General features: G+C 45.4%; 1 protein-coding gene across 10 annotated transcripts in view; it reads left to right on the forward strand.

Annotated features, from left to right (window-relative positions):
• Tn (tripartite motif containing protein thin) overlaps nucleotides 1–21,958 on the forward strand; it is a 96,510-nt gene that overhangs the window by 65,058 nt on the left and 9,494 nt on the right. For 5 of the 10 annotated variants that reach the window (XM_076323907.1, XM_076323908.1, XM_076323909.1 and 2 more), the window contains 6 exons: nucleotides 7,766–8,102; nucleotides 10,127–10,347; nucleotides 13,346–13,617; nucleotides 16,540–16,858; nucleotides 18,691–18,810; nucleotides 18,895–20,467. In XM_076323907.1, the coding sequence (XP_076180022.1) occupies nucleotides 7,766–8,102; nucleotides 10,127–10,347; nucleotides 13,346–13,617; nucleotides 16,540–16,858; nucleotides 18,691–18,810; nucleotides 18,895–20,467 (2,842 nt within the window). The remainder of the gene's footprint in view (nucleotides 1–7,765; nucleotides 8,103–10,126; nucleotides 10,348–13,345; nucleotides 13,618–16,539; nucleotides 16,859–18,690; nucleotides 18,811–18,894; nucleotides 20,468–21,958) is intronic. The other 5 variants (XM_076323914.1, XM_076323915.1, XM_076323913.1 and 2 more) reach the window with 4 other exon arrangements.

Genomic DNA, 21,958 nt, shown 5'->3' on the forward strand with positions numbered 1-21,958 from the left:
TTTTCTGGGAGTTACCTCGTCCAAAATTGGACAAAGATTGTCCAAATCCAAGTAAAAAGTGTATCGATCTCTGATCAGCCTGAATTCAATAGTTGATACGAGTTTTGCTTCGTTTTTCGAGAATTTGTTTCGCGTTACATCGAACGGAGATAACGTTAACGATTTCTGCAAGACAAGGTGTGTTTTATCCGTGTCGACCAACGCGAGTAAATTAGCACAATGACGCGAATTATGGCTAGGTAGTGTAGGAAAGAATAATTGTAGAGTGGAAGCACCGAGTAACTACGATTGCCAAGATTTTTAGCGATTGGACCAATTTGAATTTTAATATAATTAGATACCGTGGATACCGGATCTATGGATACCGTAATTGTAAAATATGCGAAGGAGGAAGAGTGAGAATGCGAAAATAGGAAAAGGGAGAGCGTTTCATCCGGGCCCATTAGTGGATTCATTGGTAAGGCATCCCAGCAGGCCCTGATTTATACACTGGGGTATTGGGAGATCGGTAAAGGATCTTATATATACCGATCGGAGCTGGTACGGAAACTTGCGGGAAACAGTCGGTTTCCTCTCTGGTGGAGAATGTGAGAAATCCCACCTCAGTACTGATACACCTGGCAAAGAGTAACCTGTTAACGGTTGAACATTTAAAAGCATGGTTTGTGAAAGTAACGCGAATAGAATTTTATTTTATATTTGGGAAACTTATATCGGCTTTGGTACTTTTGCTCTACGATTATCGAGTTGGTAGCGAAGTGACGAGTAGAGTCAATCGGTGTTCCAACGACCACGAATGAGGCACTTAATAAGCTTGATTCGAATAATTTGTAAATTACGTATCGCGCGAAATGTGTGTTGTAGATTCGCCGTTTCGAAGATTCGAACGTTGATTTTGTTCTTTTTTCTTTTTTTTAATGGAATGTCACAGCTTTCGTTACAAAATTGGACAAAGAATGCCCAAATCCAAGTAAAAAGTGTATCGATCTCTATTCAGCCTGAATTCAATAGTTGACACGAGTTTTGCTTCGTTTCTCGAGAATTTGTTTCGCGTTACATCGAACGGAGATAACGATTTTTGCAAGACAAGGTGTGTTTTACACGTGTCGACCAAAGTGAGTAAATTAGTACAATGACGCAAATTATTCACTTTTCATAGGTATATTGTTTAAGCAGCTTCTCTGTTTAGACACCTTCAATCTTTTAGTTAATGTGTCGATTTTTAATTTCTTTAAGATTTCCATGTAATATAATCGTATTTTCACAAAGTTCGGAGCTGCGAGTTATCAAGATCAATTCACATCCTCGTGAAATTCAACTGTCACGAAACATCGACTGTTCCTCGAAAGACCAAGTGTGTTCAGTGAGGATCAATCGACGCGGAAATGGTATTTCGAACCGTTTCCGAATCGAATGGAATACACGTTTCGCGAATTCGTTCTTTCCCGTAGCGTGCTATTGTTGCCGATACACTATATTTCTTAATACATCGCGGAGAAAATAACCTCCGGTGGTGTTCGGTCCGGTAAACGGCGTGGCCATAGAAATTCTCCGTCACGCCCAATCCATCGATTAGAAGATTGTCCTTGCAACGCTTCGCTCGACTCGAGTGCTCGATGTGCCGTACAACGAGAGCATTTTCGACGATATTGAATCTCCGGGTGGGGAACTTTCAAAAACCGGACGAAATACCTCGTTAAACGTTACACTCGGTATCGTCGAAGCTCGATACATTTTTACATTCGAATCGAACGGTCCGTGGAATTTTGGCAAACGAGATACGTAATTCTATTCGAAGAAGTTGACCTTCGAACATACGAAACGTGTGTGTCACTTACGGAAAAAGAGCGTTGCGCAATGCATCCATCGAAATCTTGTAACGTTCGTAGACAGACATTTTTCGTGGGACGAATTTACGACAAAGAAAAAATAAATGTTCGTCCGTCGAACGTTTCTCGAAAGAAAATTAAAAGTGCAAGCTCTGTTTTCACTCTGTCTCCGATCGTGTCTGGATATCGAACGTATTCGAGTCTCGTGATCGAATAATCGACAGATTCTCAAGGACGGGACGTTAGGTGTCTCGAGCCGTATCGTCGAAGCCAAAGGAAGAAACGTACGATTCGGTCCCGACTGGCCGACCGGTAAAAACTTGTTTGACCGTGGACGCGGATTACTTTGGACTATCGCCAAACGGTATCCGAGGTGGGCATACATTTTTCAGGATGTCCCACATATCTATTCTAGCAAACGTTATAAATACACGTGGCTCTCGTCCGGCCGTATCTTTTTCCGCGGCGTGGGCCGCGAACAACTTCCTCGAGGCCGAAATAGGCACGGTCGAGCTTAATTACCGGCCGTTTCGCGTTATACACCACCACCGGCGGCGGCTGCCTGTTTTATTAAACCACCTCGTCAAAATGTAAATGAAAAGCTTTTGATATAATGCGCCGCGTAATAAACAGTAATTAACACCGGCGCGAAAGCCGACGGTCACGTTTCGCGTTCACTCGACCCCGCGAGAAGAAACCGGGATTCGACTGACTCGTCGCGTGACCAATTTCACCCTCACGATTCGCCAATTTTCCGACCGATAATCACCGATAATCGGCTACGTGAAACTGCACAGCACGCGAATTCGTCGTAGCAACGTTCGCGCCAGTGTTCGAAATTTCTTTTACGTTACGACGATCGTAACGCGCTTCGTTTCATTCGAAACCGATTAATCTCGCGACGTTTATCGAGCACACCGCTGTCCACCAGTCGCCAAACGCTCCCTCGTTCGGCTCGGAAAATACAAATCGCGATATCGTACTACGAAACGATCGGTTATCTTGTTATTTGATTTTATTCGCGTACTTCGGCCTACTGTATTACCGTCAAAATAATATTACTCGAACAGGATGAAACTTCTCGCGAGAGGATAACGAAAAAATGATCCGAGTGTCGTGCCGGGTAACACTTACGAGAACGTTTCTTCGATACCTTCGACTCTTCGTGAGATATTCTACCTGTGTTCGGCTAAAAAGAACATCGCGTAGATATACTCGTTATCTTGTTATTTGATTTTATTCGTGTACTTCGGCACACTGTATTACCGTCAAATTTATGTTACTCGAACACGATGAAACGTCTCGCGAGAGGATAACAAAAGAAATGATCCGAGTATCGTACCGGGTAACACTTAGAGAATGTTTCTTCGATACCTGTGACTCTTCGCGAGATATTCCACAGTGTTCGGATAAAAAGAACATCGCGTAGATATACTCGTTATCTTGTTATTTGATTTTATTCGCGTACTTCGGCCCACTGTTCAGCTAACACGTTTATTTGATTTTATTCGCGTACTTCGGGCCTGTGTATTACCCTCAAATTTATATCACTCGAACACGATGAAACGTCTCGCGAGAGGATAACGAAAAAATGATCCGAGTGTCGTGCCGGGTAACACTTACGAGAACGTTTCTTCGATACCTTCGACTCTTCGTGAGATATTCTACCTGTGTTCGGCTAAAAAGAACATCACGTAGATATACTCGTTATCTTGTTATTTGATTTTATTCGCGTACTTCGGCCCACTGTTCAGCTAACACGTTTATTTGATTTTATTCGCGTACTTCGGGCCTGTGTATTACCCTCAAATTTATATCACTCGAACACGATGAAACGTCTCGCGAGAGGATAACGAAAAAATGATTCGAGTATCGTACCGGGTAACACTTACGAGAATGTTTCTTTGACTCTTCGTGAGATATTCCACAGTGAGATATTCCACAGTGTTCGGCTAAAAAGAACATCGCGTAGATATACTCGGTGCGTTCGACGACAAATATCGAAAACTTTACGGACCGAGGAATCTACGCGCGAAAATGAAACGAAAATGAAGAATACCGAAATTGCGTTCGAAGCTTTGCCCTCGAGTTATAAATTTTCGAATACACGCGCAAAAGGCATCCGAAACGAGGGTGCTGTACACCGCACGTTGGCGCGGACGTCGCGGACGTCGTCGAACCACGTCGAGGGAAACGCCGTAGCCATCTATTATAGAAGGACCCACTTACCTCCTAGTCGACGTAATAATTTACCACATCGCGCGATATCAACCGGTTTAATATCGTACAAACGATTCATCGTCGGCCTTTTATAAAATATTAATTCGTTGTCGTTTCGCATTTACATCAAGCTCGGTGATTCGCGAAAGGACGCGCGCGTAACGAATGGAGAATTTCAAAGTGAAACGCACGACGAGAAACGTACGAAACTGAAAATTTTTAAGCGGGACACTTGGCGGGGCACCGTATGGAAAATTACAGATTCGAGGGAATCCGAAATTTGTATAACGACATCTCGAAACTGTAACTCGACGTTACGTCCGCCAACGGAGTGACGGTAATTGAAAATTCTTTTATCGGTTGTCGAGGGTGCCTTTCTCGGGCAGGTTTCATTAAATGTTTCGACAAAACGAGTTCCACTTCGACGGCGACGGAAATGAAAATCGCGAGGCTCCGGTAAAAGCGGAACGAGAAGATATTCCCAAGCAACTGGTTTAACCCCTCCACGTATTCGTTCTTTTCTCAATTGCTCGTCTACTTCTCCGTACCTTGGAAAACAAGGTGCTTTTAACGAATTACTCTCGGCCTCGAAATTCGATTAATGGTTCGACCGCGAAAACCGCGAGTAATTTTCCGCGATTTCTCGGGAATCGATTTTAAATATTCACTCTTGCGAACGAAAAAATATCGAACAATACACGGATCGTCGATGGTACCCGACGAATAAATTCACCGTAGGCGGCCGATATCGTTCCTTCGTAAATCAAAATTTAAGAAAGTAATGGCCGTTGGAACGTTATATATCGGTAACGCGATTGTGTCTACGAAATTCTTGTCAAGAATTCCGGGAACGCGCACACACAGACACACACACACACACATACCTACCTTCGATACGTTACTTGTTTCGTTCCGAGTGTTTGGAACGCCAAATGAAAAAGTTACAAAAATATCGTCCAAGGCAAGGTTCGCTGGGTCAGCCTCGCAGACGAGTCCACCGACGAAACGCGGACGAGACTAAAATTTTATTTTCGTAACTTGTCCGTTCGATGTTCCAAACTCGGAACGAATCGAGGAATATATCGGAGACACGTGCGTCCTCTCGAAATTCTTGACAAACAATTTTAGAGACACCGATACACACGATTCTTCTACCGTTATTAATTCACCGCGATACAAGGATTAAACTCGTGGATCGTAGAACCGACTCCGAAAGAAAAATCAACGGAAATGAAACATCGAACGAGTCGTGGATAGATATTTTGCAAAAAAAAAAAGAACAATTGTTTCTCGACGTCGCACGCGCCGTCGTCACAGAAGGGTTTCCCGTTTGGTGAACAATTCCGGGTTTCGCGAGCGGAAAACGTTTCGCGTCTCGCGTTTCCCAAACACGAGTGGCTGCGCTGTACAGATTTGAACGGGATCAATTACCGCCAACGTACGCCCCGCCCTCCTTTCCGATCTTCTCTCATTATGCGGAACCATTCTGGTCTGTACAGCGATAATTAAGCAACACTCGGATAAACACGATGGATCTGTTGCCGCGCGCTCTGGCTCGAAAAGCAGATAACCCAGTTTCGGAAAATCTGCGCGCCACGAATCGCGCCGATTTCGTTTCAGTCACGGGTCTTCCGCTCGGCGAATTAATCGCTAAAGACGAGAATCGTGATTCTCCTCCATGCGTGAAATTAAAGAGGAAATTCTCGTTCGAGGAACCTTAAATACGCGTTTCGTGTCCGATCGATAACGTACCCGCGGTTAAATTTGTTTCTCTCGACGTAAATCGAGCCCGTCATCGAACAGAATGCATAATCGAGAAATTAAAACTCGTTACGTGCGAGGCGTACCGTGATACGCGTCACTCGAGATTATCCAGAGCAACGATGGCGTCGCGTTACCGAGACTACTTCGCTTTATAGTCGAGTTTCCTCGATTCGACTCGAGTGGACGCTTCGGGAGGATTGTTAGTGACAGCGGAGAATCGTTTCAGAGGATCTCTATCTTCTTCCCCAGTCTTGTCGAGGGCTACGTTTGAAATCGCCGGCAAACATCGCGCCGATAACGTCTTCGTCGACGCTGGTTCACCTAGGGAACGGCTCGTCAAATTTTTACCGATATTCCAACGATTCGACCGTTCAAATATTACCTAGAATTTGTATATTTTACCGTTTCAACGTTACTCGAATATTTCGTGCACCGATCGACCGACTATTCGAGTATTCGTAGTTTCGAACAGCGCGACGTGAATTACCAATCGAGCTCGAGGTCCTTGTTCCCTTTAAATTTCATTCTCGATTCAAATATTTTATTTACGCTACTCTGCGCAATGTTCCGATCTCGATGAAGGGAAATTTGGGTGTTTTTCATTTTTCGTGAGTCGATGTTTGGCCAACGATAGGACGTAAGTAATATTTAAATGCGTCACCAGAAAGTTATACAACTTTCCCGGTCGAATAATACTGTACAATGTTTAACTTATTCGGGTCCACCGATAAAGTGTTCGTACACCTACTTTCACCGATACGGTGTACGAAAAAGCTTTAGAAATCGCGGAGCCTACCTCGCGTGTAAATATTCTAAAAGCATCAGGGCGCAATGTCCGTTCTGAATTTAAAAAAAAACAGTATTTTTGTTTCGTTTTGTTTCGTTTCGTTCGTTTCACGAATATTTATACCTTACATCCACTGTTTTTTATTCATCAACACGTTCGTTACCAACGTTTAGTTGGAAAACCGTCCGCCACAGACCACGCTACATTTGTAGTAATTTCATTGAACGCGGTGCATGCTTTTAACTGTGCACAAGTAAAATGTTCTATGTAGGTCAACTGAATATTCTGAATAGCGTATTATGCATACGTATGTGCGATTTAATTTACACGGGCGTAAAATAAAAAATCATTGCTAACTAGAAACGGTATCATTTTTCTTCTTTTTTCTTTCAGCTCTTTTCCAAATTTGTTAGAAAAATCTCTCGCGAGAATCGATGCGTCGAATAAATTTATCGCACTATCGTCGAATCGTCGTTCGATCGCCAATAAGCGAATGAAACGGTGTACGCAGGTTGAAATAACAAATAAATTGTCTCGGTAACTTGGACGAGTTTCGACGAAAATTCTTCAACGACGAACGAGAAATGAATTTTTCAAGAGAACTTTACATTCGCGTGTACAGGTGAGAACGCGTCGATAACTATAACGCGTAATAACGTGTTCTCGACGATAAACCCTTCTCCGTTTAATTACCGTTACAAGCTGTAGGACTTCGTTACCGAAACAATGGTCGAACGTGCGTCATTCGCGATACATTATCCGCAATACACGCGAGTCGGTGAACGTGTAGGTCGGATGACGCAAGGGTTTCCTACGACCTAAGGTTCGGCTAACGTAATACTTGGGCGGGTTTAGGGTTAACTTGGAACGAAAATAGAAAGGTTGGGACAATTTTTATCAAATTGGCTCGACTCTTTAAGAGCGCAAGGCGATCGTGATTCGAAGATCGGACGATCGATCGGGTTCTGAGTGAACGTCACGTGCAATAGGCACGCATACGAGTCGATGTTAACAAATATTAACGATATTAACCGTGAATACACATTCGTAAAGCGCGATCTCGACATCGATATTAACAATACTCAACGATCGAGAATCCCCTCCGTGCGTAGGACATTAACGGTTTCGAAGCTCACGATTCAGGGAAAACTAAGCTGAATGAAAGTTCCCACTCGCACAGGTACGAAGCGCCGGAGTACGAAGTGTCGAGGAACAAGTCCAGGTACAGGAGTCGATTCATGCGTCATCGGGACGGCGATGACTCCGATGGTGACACGAGGTCCACCGTAAGATTCACCTCGACGCCTCAGGAAACCTCGGGGCTGCGGGAACGCGTCCTGGACACGGAAGACGCGGCCCGTGGCCCACTCTCGGGTATTTTTCGTCTCACCGACTCGCCGCGCGTCATGAAGAAGCTTCAGGAGTACGAAAGAGCCGGGAAGAGAAAGAAAGAGGAGCCAGCTCCCCATCCTGTCCAACAACCTCCACCACCGAAGCCTCAGGTTAGTTGATGAATTATTCGGCCCGTGTTTGCATTTCCGTTTCTTTTCCTTTTATTTCTTTTTTTACTCTACGTTCAAACACCACATTCTCTAGTCTCCGCGGTACACTGTTTCTTCTCGTTACCATCGACGGAACGAAACGTCTCGAGATCGCGCGTTCAGTCTCGTGATCGAAACACACTGCGCGTGCACCGCAAATTTTCTTTTCTTTTTTTTTTGTTTCTTTTTTTCAAGTTTCGAAACAACGCCTTTCCAATCGCGAGTCGTAATTGAACGAGTCAACGAATACACGAACCCTCTGAAAAGTCCCTTACACGAATACATAGAGCTTCACGAGGAAATTTTCAATGCGTTTTTCTCGAATCTGTATTTCTCGAACCGGTGGACGCGATGTTTAAAATATCGGGATCACGTCTATATATTAGAAACTATTTTTACGATGCAGAAACGAGGCGCGAAACTTGTTTATATTTTTCGTTTTCAACAATCTATCCGATGCGATTCCATTTTTGGTGCAATATCGGAATGTTATCGATAAGTAGTTCGTTGTTCGAACGAAGTAAGTGTGTTAAAAGGCGCGAAAAGTTTCGGTTTAACGCGTATTTTTGTCGCAAATGGAAAGTGTTGATATCGTCGACCCTTCGATTCGCGATACGAGGAAATCCAAATCAAGGGATTCCATTCGAAAAGAACGCATTTCCGTTTAGTCCGAGACCACTCGGTTTGTTCAGTTTTAACGGTGGTTATTGATTTCCCGGACGGCTCCCACCTCCGAAAATATTCTCTCCGCTTTCATAGGTTCCGCGTTTTCGAGGAAACAAAATTCCGTGTCGAGGGAAATCGCGGTATTTATAAATCGCGCGATCGAAATCCGAACATTTTGAAGCATCGCTCGCGGTCAAAGCGTATTTCTTACGTCGTTGTTCGCCGTCTCGGTCTTCCGTTCTCCGAATCGAGGAAGAATTGTATCGCGGCACTCCAAAAGATAATTCGATACATAAATCGTGAATTTCGATTCGATTCGATTCGCTCGCGAGTCCATTGAACGTCGCGTTCATTAGAAATATAATCAGAGAATAAATCGCCGATTGGATGTTCGTCAATTTCACACGGTTCGTATTTATTTTTGACAGTGATTCCACCACAGAATTTTCCCACGGATTCCCTTATTATGGCAGGCGAAATACGGGGATGGATCGTGAGCGGCAGTTTGACGGGGCAGAGCACAACGAATGTAGCTTCGAAATCTCGCGTTATGTCGCTTGGACGCGATTCAACGGGAACTTAATTTTCGATCAGTGAACGTGTGTACAAACGCAGTTGCGGCGATATCCTATTTCTATATACATACCTGTACAATATATCCGCTTCCTCTACGGACACGTAAAGGGGATAAATCCGAACGAGCTTAAAAATAATTCGATATTTCACGAAGACAGAAGCGTGACGCAATGTGAAACGTGCACACGATTCTGGATTCGCGGCCATGTAAATAATCGAAAATATCGTACACGAGTGAATGATAAATTTAGTGTGTAGCCAGATGCTGTATATATTTTGTACAAACTGAAAGAAGAGAGAAAGAAAAAAAAGAAAAAAAAAAGAAGAAGATTATCCTATTATAATACAAATGAAAGATACGAATACAGTTTCTTTTTGCCATCAGAAATGTTCGTTTTTCCTTCACGAGTTCATTCGCGACAGACCCTCACCGTCCCACGAACGACTACCCATTCATTTATAATCGCGTTTTAACGCGAACCGTGGAATCGGAGTGGCGTATTAATTCACCGGGAGCGCGCGCGCGTGTTACCGCATAAATACCGAAGTACATGCTCAGCACGAGCGAAAAAAAAACCCTCTCCTAACATATTTGCAAGCACGTAACCCGTCCGGCGTATAATTCACCGCGATCGCGCGAAAGAGAAAGGAGAAAGAGCGACAACCGGAGCTATCGATTCGAAATTTTTCTTTCACCGATATCGTTCCACCGGCCGTGTTAAACATTTCTGTTTATCGCGTAGGTACAGGTCAGAAAGGTACCGACAGCGATGGCGAGACAGACCAGCGAGGACGACGAGATCTCCAGGATCAAAAAGCAAAACAAAACCGCAGCCGCACCTGCGACCGAAACGGTGGAAGAACGACCAACCGCGCCAACGCCTACACCTGCGCATCCACCCCCTAGGGAAACACCCCCGGAACGGGAACCAGAGGAACCCGCGCGCAGACCGATGCCGACGAGGTACGTACCACGGACTCCACTTCGATCTCCATAAAATATTCTCCCGGTGGACCATTGCTCCTCGTAAATCCGATTCACATTACCTCTCTTTCCATACGTATTATCTCGTACCAGCGGAACGTCTCGACGTTCCCCAGCAGAGAAAATGTCGAACGCGAAACTTATTCCGGAAAGTTATTTCAAAATTGTTTCAATATCTGCCATACGAGTACGCGAGCGTTGCCGCTGCTCGTCTTCACGGGGTGATACAAAAAGGAAACGTCTGTATCTCGATTACCATCGATTTCGTGAATAATTGTTATACTATGAAAAAGTTTCCGGATTCGATTTCGAGTAACTTTCGACGTACACATTTTTGTCGCGAGAGCAACGATAAGCGAGATATGGTAAATTTTGTGGCCAGCGTACCGAAACTTACCGCGAACGTTTCGCGATATCGCGTGGCTTAGATTTTAAATCGAGCTATAGATACGTTTCGTCGTTTTCTAGAAATGCGTTAACGAAAGACACAGCCACGTTTCGCTTAGGCTCCGTTAAACCGGAATGGTTCAAAGCGAACGTCATAGAATTAATCCAACGAGCTACCGGCGATAAATTAGGCCTTCGTTACCCGGTAACGGAATGTACAGTCTGATCGCATTCAGCTGTACCGGCGTTAACGTCGAGTCACGTGGCCCGGTTCCACGTCCACTGCCAGTAGTGGTAGAGCCCACCTAGTCAGACAGCCTGATTTATGCCCGTTCACTGGAAACGGATCGTTTCGATTGAACGCTCGAAGTTCTAGAGGCGCGTTCAATTCGAGCTCGTGAATGTAGCATTACGTTTTAATTGCCGAATCGATACCACGGCCGAAAAACAAGCGGCCATGGATGTACAAGGAACGATAAAACGTTCGTTTCTCCTCTGTGCGGAACGACCGCTCGAGAAATACCTCGTGGCGTTCCACGCCTATGAAATATTTGAACGGAGCGCGGTTTTTGTCTTTTCTTTCTTTTTTTTTCTTTTTTTTTATTTAAATTCCAAAGGCGTACGGTCGAATCGCTTTGTCTCCCCGCTGGCAACGAGGAACCACACGTAGGTAGCGGTTCCCCGTCTATGCAAATATTTTTCGTACCACTTGCGGAAATTTAAACAGGTCAGCTTTCCGTTCTCTCCGCCCCCAGCTCGCTTCCTCTTTCCACCATCGAACGCTCGAACGCTCGCCGGCCGGGCGATTCTTTTCTCAATAGCGACAAACTTTTCGCCCGGAGAATTTTTATAGGTTCGTAACGCTACGTCGAGCGTTCCAACGAGCAAAAGAATTCTAATACGAGGAACGGTACGGGGAACAGAGGGAATCTTTTTAATCCCTTTTAATCGCCGAGTTCCGTTCTGTCCAAGCACGCTGTACTTTCGGTTTACAATTACGTTCGGTTTCTTAACGATACGAAACCCAACGAATCGCCGACTTTCTCGTGTAAATCGATAACAACGTTCGCGCCGCCAACGATCGTTATTTTCGAGGGGGATCGAATTCCTCGCGACCACGTGAGAAATTGGTGCTATCCTCGTGTTTCGCGCAGGACAATAACACGGCTGATTTACGAAACGAGCGAAACAATACTTAGCCAAGGTATTTGCGGTAATTTTAGATCGAGGGTGGAATCGAAGCGTGTTACACACTGGCAAAGTAGTGTCGAGCGAGTCCTCTAGCGGATAGCAGTTTGAAATTTTCCAGACGGTATTGCTCTGTGCGTGGCAAATTAAAAATTTATTCTTGATGAGGATAGACACCTATGGAAAGTTTACTTGCGTTTTTTTTTGGAAATCTAGAATTACTTTTAAAGGTACGGGGTAAAAGTACGCGCAAGGGACTACGAATCTACAATATTTTATTTAAGAAGTTTGACTCGTGTCGAAGGTACGGCTAGTCGCTATCTAATCGTCTAAAATTTTTAAAAATTGAAACAAAAAGTCTTTGTGTTGTAATTGAGGGAATACCGAAAAATACACGGTGAAAATCCTGTTCGAAACCGATAAAAAGTATCGAAAGATAGAAATGAAAAACAAATCCGTAAGTCAAATGATCGCGACGCGAATGCGGACTATTAAAATCTCCTTTTTTCTTTTTTTATTTAAACCATCGAGTACGAACGTCATGTGCAGAGAATGTTCGGGAAAAAATTTGTTTGTCGGAATTACAATTTATTTGAATAACGTGCGATTTTCGCGACACGAAAAAATTCATAGCCGAATAAAGTGCGGCGCAACTTTTGCGCAACCTTTTCCATAATATATTACGAATAAAAATGTTTCGAAATTAATAAACGAAACTTACTCTATCTTGCGTTATAAATACTCATCGAAAGTAACATTCGTGGAAACTTGGTACCGTTGTTCATCGTTTTACACCGTAATCGGTACAAGTGTATCTGTATAGTTGGATACCCCCAAGTACCAATTAAAATTTATTTTCCCGATGCAATAAATTATTCCGAAACACGAGTAGCAAAAAGTGAACGTCAACATTCGGAAAATAATAATTCGGTAAGGCGACGCGTTCCGAGGACATCTCCCGGTGAAATTCTTTCGAGGCACTCCGTCCGATTGACCGTAACCGTAGCGCGGTAGCAATTTTCTTACAAAAATTGAATAAATTTGTATCTCCGTGTATGTTTTCTTTTTTCGCGCGGCACGAACGTTTCGTAAAATTACGTATTCGTCTCCGACGTAAAAAAGAACTCGAGAAAGGCTCATTTTTCAGTCGACTCCCCTTTGGCCTAACCCCTTGATACGGTCCCGACTCGAACGAGAACGCGTAAAACCGCGGGAAACCGTTCTCCCTTGCGCGTTATTCAATGTCGACGGAGCTCGGTAATAAACTGCGCGAAAATAGACGAATCTTGCGAATAATTCGTTAGAAGACCGGTAACGAACGAACCAGTATCAACCGTCTGGTACGTAGGTCGAGTTTACGTACGCGGAGGTGTTCGTTAATTGAAATATCGTTGCTCGACAGGAGAACTTCGACGGATACCCACGCTCCGGCGACGAGAAGCGCTTCATCGGACTCGAGCACCGGCTCGGAGAGCTCGGGAGGATCAGGAATACGCAGCACAGGTGCGCCATTCACCGCCGAGGAAATGAAGCAGAAGTACTTGGCGAGGGCACCGGCGTCGAACGCGGCGACCACCGTTACGCCGGCAGCCGCCGGGACGCCGACGCCCGCCAAGGATCCCGCCAACGCCACGCCGGCGGCGCGCTCCTTTCAGAGCCGTTTTTTAGGCACAGGTGACGCTCGCTCGAACGCTCCGAGTTCTCTTTTTCCCCCGTGGATCCTCGTTAACCCTCTGCGCTAGCCGCGTGTTAAATTTAGCGCACCGAATCCCATATGGTATAACCCCGGCACGAACGACCGCGTAACCGCAAGCTGCGTCGGAAACGTCGGGCCATTTTCATTCCGCGCCAGACCCTTCCATTCTACAAGGTGTTTCAGAAATACGTGTCCATAATTCGGGGACGATGAACCCACGAATTGAAAGAAATGAACAAATTTCATGCGCATTACTTCTCGAGTTACCAATCGAAGGAAATGTGTCCAAGTGGCTCTTGCGTTTCGACGTTTCGTTTCAGGTCTCATTTCGCATCAATAGCGAATGTGAATATATTTTTATGGTAAATGGTCATTCGACGGGTTACGAAACGAAGATATGTTTCCGAAAGGATTTATACGAAGAATTTATACAAAGTTTAAGGAACGGAAGAAGTAACGATCGATGCAGAATGCATACTGTGCGAAGCTGAGAAGTTGACTTTGAATGTGTTCTTTAGTCGTTCATAAGTCGAACACAAATGTATACAGAACATAGTATACATATGTATGTTTTACAAAACACAAATGTATACAGAACATAGTATACATATGTATGTTTTACAAAACACAAATGTATACAGAACATAGTATACATGTATTGTACATAGTATTGTGTTTTACAAAACACAAATGTATATAGAACATAGTATACATATGTATGTTTTACAAAACACAAATGTATACAGAACATAGTATACATGTATACGTTTTATACAACACAAATGTATACAGAACATAGTATACATATATACGTTTTATAAAACACAAATGTATACAAAGCATAGTATACAAAAATACGTTTCTACATTTTGTAGATATCTTAGCGCAAAGACTTAGCTCCTAACGTATTGATACGTATTTCTCGAACATCCTGTGCGAAGGAATTTTGTATTTTGAATATTAATTATCGTTCAATAATGCTTACAACACAGAGAAAAAGAGAACGCGTTAGAGAAATGTGTTTCAAAGAAACACGATGAATCTACGAGGTTTTAGGACTCGGTTAATAAAACTTTGAAATCTGGTGGAAATATTTTATTCCTCCTCAATTATCAACATACCATCCTTCTATATCTACGAACCTAGTGACCCGATCGTAAAGCTTCCGAAATCGTTCGTAGAAATTAAATGGCGGAATACCATTGAGCTCGCGCGTTACATCGACTCGAGTGTCTTCGATCGAGTCGAAACGACGTCCCATTGAGCGAAATTTCTACTTAGGAAACAAAAAAATAGTCCCCGGGTGGCAAATTTGATGAACAAGAAGGCTGGTTGAATCTCGTGACGCTTTTCTTCGTAAAAAATTGCTCGATACCGCTTTGCGAGAACGAACGATGTCGCGCAATAGAAACCAATCTTTTTCATCGTCACGATGTCACTTTTGATAAATGATTACTTCCAAATGCGCGCGATTACACGAACGAAACTTTGCACAAATTGAGTTCGAACTTGTTACCAATTAATAACAACAAAGGCTATTAGATACTTCAAACGGTATACTCTGAAAGAGATCAGTCCTAAAACTTCGTAAACGCTTCGTGTACATTACTTATCTTCTTTATTTACACTGCCTATAATAGCATCTTCTGCTTATCATTACCTATGCGGATATATTTACATTTTGCATGTTTTCGAAGTTTACTCGGCTTTTTCCCCTCAGCCGTAACGACGCGTGGATGCAAAAATATATTTCTGCTTTTAAAAATCACTCGTTTGATAAATAAACGTTGCCGGTTCTCCACTACACGAGTCGAATTAATCGGACTTGGACGGAACCTGGATTAAAACAGAGTGGAGAGAAATGTTTACCAATTATTTCGCGTTTTTCTACGCTTCGTACACGTGTACTATACACGGTAACTCTTACGGGCCTAGAATTCAAACTTTTGTCTAAATAATTTTGTCAAATATATTTAAAAAGATCGTTGTACAGTGTCGTAATTGTACACGTGCGTACACGTTGTACACATATACGAATATAAAGAGTGTCTGTTAACATACAGGCGTACGGATTCTAAACACATAAAAATAAGAAAGAAAATTCGTATAAATATACCCCCGAAACAACTTTGTTTCGAGTTATAACTTATTTTATGTTGCAATAATCCTCTCCGCTTTAAATACAAAATAAATACTCACTGTCGTCGCGAATTGGGAGAAATTTATAAATAGTACTCGATATTGTACTGTACGTCTCTTGGAAATGGATATACCATAGAGGTCGAATTTTCTGCATCCAAATCCATTCGAAGAGGAGATTTCGAAAAAAATTACGTTAACGTGTTAACGAAAGCTATCTACGCCTGTATCGCTTCGAGCATCACCTTCGAGGGTGAATGAACAATTATCGCAATGCAAAGTAAGCCGTAATTTGAAAGCAAACTCGGATATTAGCTTGCACGAACTTTCCTTCTTATATTATACTTACATCTAGAATCCCTATCCACGGTATCGTACTCGTGGTGTCGATACCGATAATTCGATCACGAAGTAAGTTTTTAAAATCTTACGAACACGTATGCATTATCGTCGATCGTGTAAACGAGACTCGTGTACCGGTAAAGAAACCGAATATTTCAGCGTCGCAAACGATCGCTTGCAACGTCCCAAACAATCGGAAAGCAGTCCGCCAAAGATGAACTTAGGCATCTGCGGTCCATCGTGCGTTAAACACGATGAACCATTTCAAATTATAATATCCTCGGAGTGTTCCGCAGATCCTATCACGCTTTCGAGAGCATCGCCCGCGAACGTAATTTCGCTCGAAGAGCGGAAGAATTCGTAAAACCGGCACGACGTGTTCGTTTAGCCGTGTACCGAGTCCCATGGTGTTTCTTTAGGTAACCGTGCAGCTCCACCGCCACCTACGCAAGCTCCACCGGCGCGAGAGGAGCCCGCTGCGAAGAAGAAGGAGCAAGAGGAACACGAGGACGACGAGGACGAGGAAACGAGCAGTTCCTCGTCCGAAACGGAATCGGAGACCGAGGAGGAATCGGAGAACGATGCACACCCGACCGGTAAGACGTCCACGACTACGCCCACGACCGTCAAGGATCGTCAAAGGAACGAGTCCGCGATGGCGCGGACGGACATTGGTCCGCTGTTAGCACGAAGCGCCGAGGCCAGACGCGGCAGCAAGGAGGACTCGCCTTCGACCAGGCAAGTATACTTTATTTCGGGTCTGACGACCGGATGGGGGTTTTCTACTCCGAAACATTCTTGAAAAGTTTGCGTCACTATGGACATTTAACGAGCATCGTGTCCCGTTACGGTTACCGTACTTCGCGTATCTCCGAGAACACAAAATACTCCATTATAACGAGCACCGGTATGAAACGTTCTCTTCGTAACCTTTCGTCGGCAACGCTTCGCGAAACTTTTATTCTTCGCGAAAGTTTCTTATTTCTTTCTTTTTTTTTCTTTGTTAATTCTTGTGGTGTAATTTATCGATTATAAATCATTCATACTTGGATAGTACGTAGTATGGTAGTAACGCTAGATTACAGTACACAACGCGACCACGATACAACTCTGTACAAAGCTTCGCGACTCGAGACTCCAAACCGACTTTACTTAAGGAAAAGGACATACACTGTGGACGTTTCCTCAAACTCTCATCGCACACTTTTGCGCCGTCACTCGTTGCTCGTCAAATTTTGCCGACGTACCGATGAACCGCTCATCGTAAACCGCCTTTTTCGTTGGGACTGGTTCCAACCCTTGCCCTGTCCTACGCTCTCTTTTATTGCCCTTTTCCAAGCACGCTCCGTAACCTCTTGCACTGGAAATTCATTGGCAGAAATTCCGTGACTAATTCCAAAGCGAACTTTCGCTTGTAAGAATTTCTGTGAAAGTTTGAAGCAGATCGCGTGTAAAAAATGCACATAGTCGCATTATTTAGATAAATGTAAATAAGATTTACAATCTTTTAAAATATTTCAAAGAGCGCACAACGAGCGACGATGTTTTCCAGCGCGAGAGGTTCAAACTGTACGTTTCCCTAAACCTACGCTATGCTGAAATTACGGTACTACATTCTCGGTAAAGGGTTAAGGAGATACGTTCGAAGAATGAAAGAAACAAAGAGAAAAACGCGATCTCGTAGCTAAATGTTATTCGTATCGATGCATTTGCACTAAGTACGATACACTCGATGTCGCGTTGAATTGATTTGAGAAATTTCTTGAAATTATAATTAATTACTATTATATAATTCATAACATTGATTTTTGTTCAATTTTGGGCTACGTTAACGCCTCAAGCGAGATAGTAATCGTAACGCTCGTTTTAAATTCGATTCGACGATTGAAAAACGTGATTTCGACGCCGGATGTTTCCAATAAAACGCAAAGAAAAGAAGATGGAATGTTTCAAGCGTCCAGAGTAGAGGACCCCCGTCAAAGGGTTCGTATTAACGTGTAACTACGTGACACACCGAGTGCGTACTCCGAGCGACAGACAGCTCCGACACGTTTCTCTTCTTCGAGCACGAGATACGAATTTCCGAGTGGATCCTTGCAAATTTCACGGGACCGATAACGTTCTCGCGTGTACCCCGTGGAGACTTTCCTCCCCTTCTCTCTGTCTCTTTCTCTCTCTGTGTCTGTCTCACACACACTCTCTCTCTTTCAATAAATAACGAGCGTGATGCCACCAACTCGGAGGAAAGGGGAATCGATACCGTCGACCAACGGGAAAACTACGCTCGATCGTGGACGAATTGCTCGTAATTTCGAATCATTAGCTGCAATCGTTCGCGCGACACCGTGTACGAGGTTTGCGAAGATCGCGTAAAATTCCAGAGCTCGCGAATTGCACGCGAGTCGCGCACGATCCTGGAAGTATCCCGAAGATAGAGTAAGAGAATCGGAAAGGCGGGAGAAAATGAAAGAAAATTATAGATAAATACACACGAGAGAGAAACTCGAGCCCCGGTTAGGTGGTCGTTGGACGGAAACGGAAGTGGATCGAACTGGAATATCGTGTCTCAGGTATTCGACGCCGAGGGGGAGTCCCGCGCTAACGGTGTCGAGCCCGACGACTACGTCACCGACGACGACTGGGACGGGCGGCGCCGTGACGTCGACAACGCCGGCCGGCTACACCAGCAGGTTCGTAGCACACGTAGCACACGGTCAGACTCATCATCAGGCCAGTTCTAATTCCAGTAACCCCCACGACCGTAATCGTTTTAGGACGTTTAGTGACGAACACGATCAACCGTCAACCGATCGTCGCGAGGATTACGATATCGCGGCTAAGAACGCGGATTACGATATTGACGGTGCGGACGGATCGATGGTTAAACCGCAGTCGAACAAACGGACCCACACGGACGATAGTACGGACACCGACGAAACGATCACCTCATCCTCCTCCTCCTACGCGACTAGATCCGAGTGTCTCGAAGGTAGCGGTTACGATAGTCGAGTAGAGAACCGCAACGGGGTACACGAGGACGCGTTAGTGGAAGGTCGTTCGGGGAACGACGCGAGCTCTTCGTTATCCGCACGGACCGATCGACGGGTGTCGGTGACCGACCTTGCCAACGGAGACGACGAAGACCGCGGGAGCACGGATCTAACCGACCCGATCGCGACCAGATCGACGGGACACGTGCGGAACCAATACACGGTAAACGAGGAAAAAGGATCTCGCGACGAAACGAGCCTCGATTCCGTCGAGTCCGATTCGGAGAGCGAATCGGAGAGCGGCTCCGACACCGACGAGGAAGAGGAACGATCCAGGGACGAGAATTGTAACGTGAGGAACAAGAAGACCGAGAACCCGCGGAACGATCACCTGGACGGTGACGAGGGATCATCCATCGGCTCGGTCACCGACGACGATACAACCACCGACACCGAGACCGACGACGACGAGACCACCGTTCTGAGCGTTCTCTCGACCACCCGGCCCGACGAATCACCGACCGCCAACGAACGTTACGAGAACCCCGCGAAACGTCGCAATTCCTCGATAATCGGCGAGAAGAGCGTCGAGGAACTGTTCGACGACAACGGATGGGTGATCACCGATCAGGATCTGCAATCCGAGGGACCGCGGAGGACCTCGAAGAGCTTCGAAACGAGCAACGAGGGGGACGAGTGGTCGAGAAACGAGGACTTGGATCCCGGGAAGAATCGCGAAACGAATCGTCTGGAAGCGACCGAGGAACCCAGAAATAACGACGAAGATCGCGAGATCACCGGTGAACCCGCCAGTCTGTCCGGATCCAACGAGAGCTTGCCGAGAAGTCGCGCTTACAGGCAGAACAGTATCGGTAAGAACGGATGGCTGGTCTCGGACGAGTCCGACAGCGAAACGGACAGAGCCACCTCGCCGATCCAGGGACCATTGAGCTCGGACGATCGCTCGACGATCTCGAAGAGCGACGAGAACGCGATCCGAGAAATTGGCTCGGCGAACGAAATGACCACCAGCGGTGAATCGTTGTCAGCCGCGACGAACGAGGACGATCCACGCGGAAAAGGATCGCCGGATAACGCATGGAACATCGACGAAAACGGGTGGGTGATACTGAACAAGGTCGAGGACGCGGCTGAGGCGGCTGCTACCGGCAAAGACGTCGGGGCCCAAAGCACGAACGAGACGAGCACGATTCGTTCCCAAACGACCGACCTCCTAGCGAGAGCTAACATTGAGAACGGTGCACTAGTCGCGAACGCTACCCAATCCAAAGAGACCGACCGTTCCAACGAGCACGAGGACACGCCTGGTGTCAATATCACTATACCGATGCAAATGGTAACCACCGTTTTCTGTGTGTCCGTACTGTGTTACAGCGTTCTAATCAATCTGTTCCTGTAACCCGTGTACACGTGCCAAAGTATCCCTGTCCCATGTTCTCGCCGTATTTTACGTTCAACGTTACGCGTCCGTTCTTCGTTCGTCTTCGTTCATTTTACGTTTATTCTTTTTACTTCCCTCGTTCCGTTCGTTTTGTTCGTCGGTGTTGGTCGTGAAAGACTGCAGACTACCCTCACGGAAACAGACGAGACTGGCTTCGATAGCAAGATCCGACGCAGCAGTTTCCTTTTCACCCTGGTTCGTTATTTTTACCTACGCCCCTCGCTCTCTGCCCCACCGCTCCGTCACCCTGTCTCTCGTTTCTTCGTCGCGTGTTCTTTCTTTCGTCGAGTTCACCGCGTCCGGGAAAGTAACGCTGTTCGCTCGCGGAACTTTCGTTTCGAAGTAGCGGGGACGGAACAGATCATCGGCCGGAGCTGGTTGGACGATTCACGGAACGCGAAAAGAACGGAATTTCTAACCGTCCGTGTTTCTCGACTTTGAGAGCGCGTTGTACACTCTCCGAAACTGCTGCCACGGAATCTTTCGTTACGACGCGTCTTCCAATCGATGATCACCGCGGAACCATCGATCGTCGTACACTCGGCGGCTCGGATCTCGACCGCGCGAAAAAAAAGGTCACCAACGTTCGAGTTGCCCCCTCTCCTACCAGGCAGCAGATTGGTCACGTGTCACGCGATGCGCGGCATGGATGCGCGGCGTAGATGCGCGGCGTGGATGCGCGAGAGCGTTGTGCCGCTGACAGCATGCCAGGCATAACATCTAACCTAGGCAGCGACTAACCGAATCGCTACGAAACAACGATGCTTCTATATCGAATCATATTCCAACGCGTTTCGCGATCTCCATGCGCGGAATTAACGTTTTGCACGTTACGTTCAAATCACGCGCGGTCAAACGTATCGCGCGTATACGATACATTGGAATTGAGAGAAGAAATTCGAACGCGCGGCACGGTATTAAAAATACGCGGCAAATGCTAGGGTACTCTGACGCGCTAAGAATGTACAATGTACAGTGTAATTGATTAAGTTGGCATTTCACATATTCCGCACACTTTCGAGTATTCCAACGTCGTACGTTCTTTTTTTTTTTTAAGTATCCCAATGCACACTGTACATTGTGTACGTTTTAAAGTATTCTAACGTGCGCTGTTTCCTCATTTGTCGTAGATCGGTACACCGGTGGGTTAAACGTTCGGTCCGATTCGAACGAATTTCAACTTATGGAAAACGTAACGTTTTAATTCCCAGACGGCGCACGAATGGGACGCGAAACGACGCGTGCAAAATTACCTGTTGCTATTCGTTCGTAATTACTCGCGCGTTCCACCGTGGAATAATTATTACTTCTACCTCGGTTCCGGCCGATCGGGGCGACACGCGTCGAAATTAATTCCGCGAGCGCAATGGAATATAATTTGATAAA

The sequence above is a fragment of the Ptiloglossa arizonensis genome, chromosome 12 (genome assembly GCF_051014685.1).
Source record: "Ptiloglossa arizonensis isolate GNS036 chromosome 12, iyPtiAriz1_principal, whole genome shotgun sequence".
NCBI lineage: Eukaryota > Metazoa > Arthropoda > Insecta > Hymenoptera > Colletidae > Ptiloglossa > Ptiloglossa arizonensis.